The sequence below is a fragment of the Gadus morhua genome, chromosome 13 (assembly GCF_902167405.1).
Source record: "Gadus morhua chromosome 13, gadMor3.0, whole genome shotgun sequence".
NCBI lineage: Eukaryota > Metazoa > Chordata > Actinopteri > Gadiformes > Gadidae > Gadus > Gadus morhua.
The window spans coordinates 16,297,958-16,305,171 of record NC_044060.1 but is presented as its reverse complement, the minus strand read 5'-3'; the positions used below and the strand labels follow the sequence as shown (position 1 = coordinate 16,305,171).

The following is a 7,214-nucleotide window of genomic DNA, read 5'->3' as shown; positions in this document are numbered from 1 at the left end:
AATAATATTGGAATTTTTGTCGTAATTATCAGCGGTTGAAGAACAGGTTTTGCCTAGATCAGCAACACCGGGCAAGAGGTCGTCTTCCTCTCAGGACAGAGCGGTCTCATACCTGGGCCCAGGAGGCAGAGCTGGCCCTCTGGTGGTGGGAGTCATAGCCATGCTTCTGCAAGGCCCAATCGTCCGTCAGAGCCTGTCAGGTGGGCTTGTGCTTCTGCAGCCTATCTCTGAGGGGGAGTAAATAACAGAGGTGAGGGACTCGAGTCACATGACTTGAGTTGTGTGGGACTCGAGTGGCAAATTTGTGGACTTCAATTCAATTCAATTTTAATTGTATAGCCCTTAATCACCATTACAGTCTCAAAGGGCTTAACAGGCCAAATATTTATGACAGCCCCCTTTACCTAAGCCCCCACAAGGGCAAGAAAAAAAGAAAAAATTAGCAAGGAAGAAATCTTGAGAAGAAACGCATAGTAGGAGTCCCTTCTTCCAGGGATGGTCAGGAGTGCAGTGGGTGCCATAATTGACACACAGGTAAATACATGCACATCATATTAAAATGGTGATGTGGTGCTGGCCGGTTAACCATGAGGAGAGTCCAGGCATCCAGTCCAGTCATCGCAACACGCTAGAGCAGACAGAATAGTGAATTAGAACGGAAAAGTACATAGTGGGAATGTATACTGTATTAACAAAAGCACAAGCATTCACAGAGTGGTCTTCACTTCGCATCTGTCGTTTTCACACTCCTATGTTCCAAATGCGAGATTGTAGAGGTGCGTTTTGAGCTTTCCTTTGAATAGCTCCACAGAGTCAGCTTCCCTGATCCCTGGTGGCAGCGTATTCCTTAGGAAGGGGGCTCGATAGGCAAACGCTCTCTGTCCAGCCTTTTTCTTTTTAACCTTCGGCACTGAAAGAAGGCCGGCTCCCGAAGACCGGAGGGACCGAGAAGGAGTATAAGGAATGATCAGGTCCTTCAGGTAGGATGGAGATAATCCATGCAAGGCTTTATAGGTTAGCAGCAGCACCTTAAAATCCGATCTGAAAGTTATTGGTAGCCAGTGCAACAGGTGCTTGACCTACATTGATAAAAGACTCGACTTGGCTTTGTGTTCATGACCTGAGATTTGCCTGAGACCGGACATAGATGACTTGAAAGTACTTTCCTCAACATCTCTTGTCATTTTTGTAGATTTTGAGAAGTTATGTTTTGATTCTAAACATGATCGGTGATTTCTAAACATTCATCGAACATCATGTGGGAAATAATAAAAAAACATTCATCACTCAACGATATGATTACGTTTGATGATCTACGTGTTGCACAACTGCTGATTTTTGAGGTTGAGTCAATGCAGTCTTAATGAAGACTGCATTGAACGCATTGGCTTCACCTCTCACTGGCGGTCCTTTGGTGGAGAGCCAGGGAGTGACTGCTCCTTCCATAGTTTTTCTGGTTGTGCCCCCTCAGCGATTTGAAATTCTTCAATTTCTCTGAGGGTAACTGCCATCTTCCCAATCCCACCTCTGACACCAATGTGTTTTCTGTATCATTCTCTCCATCTGAAGGTACAGTTGACCTGTGAACTGGAATAACGTTTACTCTCGCTGCAAGGGTCAGAGAGACAGGTTTCAGAGGCCACAATGAGGTACTATCCTTCTTTATTCTGCTGCACTTTAAACCTACACCGTTACTGTCATTCAGTAAACAAAACCTTGTATAATCTTGGAATAGATGGTGTTACAACTATTTAGCATTTATTGAGGGGATTATCTTCCCGTCATGTTCCAATGAAATTATCTAAATGAATTATCCGTTCAATCTATCTTAATCAAAGTACAAATGTAACATGGCAAAAAACTACTATTTTGTGTTTCAGGATAACCCTAGTATAGGTAGACTGCAGAGTTAAACTATTTTCTTTAATCAGCTGATAGCAAATGTTACAAATTTCAAATTAAAATGGTCCGACTAAATGAAATAATAATGTTTCCCTTTTGTTTCCTGTTTCACCTTTCACCTTTCTTCAAGAATACCCTTTGACAGGAACAAATATCTTATGAGATGGGTCCTCTGTATCCTAATGCTACTCTTCATTATTTACTGCACTCCTTCCACTGTCAGGTGAATCCACCATCTTGTCTGTTCTAGATCGCACACAACCAGAAATTTGTACAATATGAGCATAAGAGAAGCACAAGCAAAATACACAGTTTTTATAATCATGTGTTGGTTTGATCAGTTTTTTGAAAAGGCAGATCCCTATTAATACTTATTTTAGAAGGAGAAACCTCTTGGATTGCAGTACAGACATCACCTTAGACCTTTGGTAAGTGCTTTGTGTTACATGATGTATGGGATAGTGTACAGCAAGCCAGCGAACTGTAAATAAATCAATAATTTGACACAAAATATAACAAACTAAATTATTGTATTGATTCAAAGGAGACATACTTGGGTCTTTTCCCAACAGGTGAATATATGAGTTCCAGAAAACATGTTTTTGGAAAAAAAATACTTGCCTACCACTATTCCCCTCTGTTTCAATCCCTTCAGAATGCGCTGTTTCTGGTGTCTGTAGCTTTAATGTAAATGAGCTGCTGCCAATTGACCAATGAGCAGTCAGAGTGAACCACAGCATGGAGGAGAAGTGATTGTTACTGTTTGTGGACTCCCGGAGCTCTATGTAAGGGATAATGTATAGAACGCCGGTCAATATCGAGAAAATAAGCCCCGACAGGGCGAACAGGACACCGACGCGCAGCGGAGGTGTCTTGCTTCGCCATGAAGGGGCTTATTTTTCGATAATGACCGGCGAAGTTCATTGTAAATAAAACAATTTATTACAATGTATTTGTTACCAGCATTCATAGTGTTGATCAGCAGAGAAATAGTCCGCCCAAGACGTCGCTTAGCAACCGACAGCGCTTGGGTTGATACATATCCCGCTTATTACATTGACAAGTTACCGCACTACGTGCGGAGTGATACCAAAGGCAAAAAGTCCTTTTGTTTACCTTGACAGCGGTCATTATTCATCCGTTGCCAATGAATTATCAAAAAATAAGTGACCGCCGGAAGTTGTGAAGTGCCCATGCAAGTGAACGGAACGTTGAAAAGACCCGTGTAATAAATCTATATAATATAATAATAATCATAATAATAATAATAATCATAATCATGATAATAATATTATTATTATTATTATTATTATTATTATATAATATATGGGTAAATATATAGAATATTATATATAATATCACAGCCAAATATCACAGTCTCGGATGACATTATGACTCATCAAGACTGCGTCTGACGTCTCTGGTAAAGACTCGTAGTGGGGGTTATTTCGGCCATGGTTGAGAAGAATTTGGGGAAAGGAACTTTGGCCTTGGCTCTCTGAAGTCCATATTGAACCGCGACATGGAGGAGAATGGGATTTTACTCCCGGAGCTGAGGTGCCGGACTGCCACCGAGCTCCCACCGAAGGAGCTGCCGGACTGCCGCCAGAGCTTCGGCGGTAGTCCAACAGCTCCGCCGGACTCCCTTCCAGGCAGTCAAATGCCAACTGACTAGTTTAGGAATATCCCTGACCCTGCTTCTGAAATGCGCAACCATCTCCAGCCAGCGCTCGTCCGCTGGTCCACAAAATCACAGCTAAGCTCTGATTGGAGGGGGGTGGGGAAGTGGGAGGTCATTTTTAATTGTGCCCCCTTTCTACGCAGGAGGGGCGCCGAAACTGACTGGCTCGTTGGGTAACTGTAGGCGGGGTACTTTCAGAAATGCATATCTCATTCAAAAAACCATGTACAGACTTTTTTCAGAGTTTGAGTGCGTGTGGGAGCACCAGAGACCCAAAACCCAGGAAAAGGGTGATTTTCATATGTCCCCTTTAAAAAGATTTTATATTTTTCCAATCTTTTAGACGGTTGGAAATAGCATCCTAAGCAGTGGTCTGTTACTCACAGCAGCTGCCTGTTAGAGTTAAGAGACTGAATGCTGGGATTGACGACTCACACTTGAGTCCACAAAAATAATCCCCACATCATATCACCCCTGCTTATTATCACACATGCTTTTGTCATTAGGTCACAGCACTCAAACCCCGCCCCCCTGGTGTTTTCAGGTACAGAACGGATGTTCAAACACACACAAGCTGGGGAGCTCCCATCATGTGGGATGGCATATTCCAGGCTGATCTGTACGACCAGACTCACAGGACAAATCGATCGTCTGTGGCGCTCACTGTGTTCGCCGTGGGCAGGTGGGTTGGATTCCTGAGACTAGCTTTGAGTCCTGGTGGAACGCATGATCTGTCGAGTCCATTTCATGGTGCTGTAGGTGATTTTAGCGCTATATTATTTGAGTGTAATAAGCATAATTTATTCTTGATGGACATGCATTCTGAGAATGGACTGCGCCTGCCTCTGTATGAGACGATTTCTATTTTTAGACAGCTCCCGGCATGACTTCATTAGTTTGGGGAATCTACGCTGTTTGTTATCACAGGTAAAAAGTTACTCCTCTCAATGGCGTGCAAATGAAGCACGTTAAGGAACAGAGAGGCAGCACATGTTCATTTGGTTGTTTAATTTAAAAATCTAGTTTTTTTGCTCACTCTCAAATCTTACTACAGCAATTATAATGATAACATTTAGTGATACACTTATTCAATGATGATAATATAACTTCTTTAACTAGTACAACTACTATAACTATTACCAAAAATTACCAAAATAATTATAATATAACAATAATACTGATATTATTATTGTTATTATCATTATTATCATTACTATCAAATAATTATAAAGACTATCGACTTTCTATTAGTATTCATAATTGTACAAAAATACTACGGTTTGTTTATTATAATCATATAAAAATCTTGTTTCCCCCTCCAAGGTACCTGGACGCCTACCTCGGGGCCTTCCTGAACTCCTCTGAGCGTCACTTCATGGTGGGTCTCCCGGTGAGGTACTACATATTCACAGACCTGCCCGAGAAGGTGCCTGACCTCCAGCTGGGCCCTCAGCGAAGCCTGGAGATCATCAGAGTGGAGGGCCACTCCCGTTGGCAGGACATCTCCATGGCCCGCATGAAGACTATCGCGGACACCATTGAGTCTGTCATCCGCCACAGCAGCACCCACGTCTTCTGCATGGACGTGGACCAGGTGTTCACGGCCAGGTTCGGCTCGGAGGCTCTGGGCGACCTGGTGGCCCTGCTCCACGCCTGGTACTACAACCTCCCCAAGGTGCTGTACACGTACGACCACAACCCGCAGTCCAGCGCCTTCATGGTGACGGGGGACTTCTACTACCACGCGGCCGTGTTCGGAGGCTCCTGCGCCAGCGTGAAGGCCCTGGCCGAGGTCTGCTATCAGGGGATCCTGCGGGACATGGAGAACGGCGTGGAGGCACTGTGGCACGACGAGAGCCACCTCAACAAATACTTTTGGCTGCACAGACCCAGCAAGGTGCTCTCCCCAGAGTACTGCTGGGACCCATTCATTGGCCAGAAGAGCGACATACGTGTGGCCAGGCTACTCTGGGCGCCAAAGAATTACAAAGAACTGCGCCCCAATGTCTAAATGGGAGACAGGGAGTGTTTTATTTGTTGTGATGTCATTGGGAAGCATTTTAAGCTTTATTTTTTATTTTTTAAGAAATGGACAAATGTTATGGCGTATAGCTATTTCTTCGAACAGTCGATAGAGGGCTAAAGCCCCATTTTCTTAGCGTGTTTAATCCCATGCAAATAATGCAAATAGAAAAGTTGCTTTGCTTTTACTATGAACACAGCTGTGTGAGTGTATGTGGATGATGGCTGGTTTAAGAAAAACTAAACAAAGCCAATGTGTGCATATAAATACAAAAGATGACACAAACAAGAGGTGACTATAAACAATCCTATCATTCCACATTTCTTTGAAAAAATTTAACGGCCAGATATTTCCTGCTTCTTCGTGCTTGTTATTGCAAAATGGATCCAGTAGACGCGTGAAGTGTGTTTGCATAGCCGCATCTGATTGGCCGACGGATCCGGCGCTGCATGAAAAGTTGAACGTTTCTCAACTTTTTGACGCAGGCCACGGAGCTGAATGGACGGGCGGACCCACAATGCATTTCGCGAGCGCCGCATGCAAAGTCAATAAGATCCGTCGAAGGACGGAGGTAGTGTTGGGTGGAACTTGGACCTTCACTCCAGCCAACACAGGTAGATCGTGTTCTTGTTGTTACAGATGCAAACCTAAACTTTCATAGCCACATAAAGACCCTTATAGAACATCATACTATCACATTTAAAACATAGCAGGAATTAAACGTTTTTTTCATGACCAAACAAGACTATAAAGACTCTTCTATGGTTTAAGTTTCAGTAGGTTTTACTTCTTTAAAGCAATTGGTTATTCCTTTATCAGGGCTCAAACATTTGGATTGAAATTAAAAAAATCGTAGATTTTGAATTTAACACTGAATTTAACACAGCCACAAAAATTTGCCTAAGAGAGCAATCTGTGTCATCTGTGTCAACTGTCTTTATCAGTTGACACAGATGACACAGATACATGCAGGGTTCCTACACATTCATTATCTCCTGAGAAAGAAGGGCTACTCAGATGATAACAAAACTCAACAAACAAGACTGCTGATCGCTACAGGTGCCTATAGGGATGAAGGGAATATGGGGGTCCGTACCTCATGCAGGCACTCCACAAGAGTTGATGGATGAACCGGGGACAGCGATCATGCGATCTAGGAGAGGTTATCAAATTATAATGGTAATCCTCAGTGATTTGTCACTGTGAACTCCAGCCACTAAAGAGCCACCAGAGAGAGAAAGAAAGGGAGACTGACAACCAATAGCCCTGAGGTTGAAGTAGGCACAAAATAAAAGGGTTTAGAGGAAATGTGTGTGTTTGTGTGTGTGTGTGTGTGTGTGTGTGTGTGTGTGTGTGTGTGTGTGTGTGTGTGTGTGTGTGTGTGTGTGTGTGTGTGTGTTCACATATATGAATCCAAATTTGGAAAAGGAAGAAATCAAAGAGCTAGTTTTTAACCAGCCCTCCCCACTCGACATGTATTATAGTCTACCAAACCTTACAATAAACTGGTTTCCAACATCACCAAACTGCGTCCTTTGTCTTGGACCAGCAGAAGCCACCTAGGTGGAGTGTAGCATATGCATGCTACATACGCATTTACTATTTTCT

At 43.2% G+C, this 7,214-nt stretch overlaps 1 protein-coding gene across 1 annotated transcript; it reads left to right on the top strand.

The window, feature by feature from the left end:
* Positions 1-160: 160 nt before the first annotated feature.
* LOC115557156 (alpha-1,3-galactosyltransferase 2-like) lies at positions 161-6,336 on the top strand. The gene is made up of 3 exons (XM_030374763.1): positions 161-200; positions 4,097-4,265; positions 4,907-6,336. Exons 1-3 carry the CDS (start codon positions 161-163, stop codon positions 5,592-5,594), a joined length of 897 nt encoding a protein of 298 aa, XP_030230623.1. The 3' UTR covers positions 5,595-6,336.
* Positions 6,337-7,214: the final 878 nt, after the last annotated feature.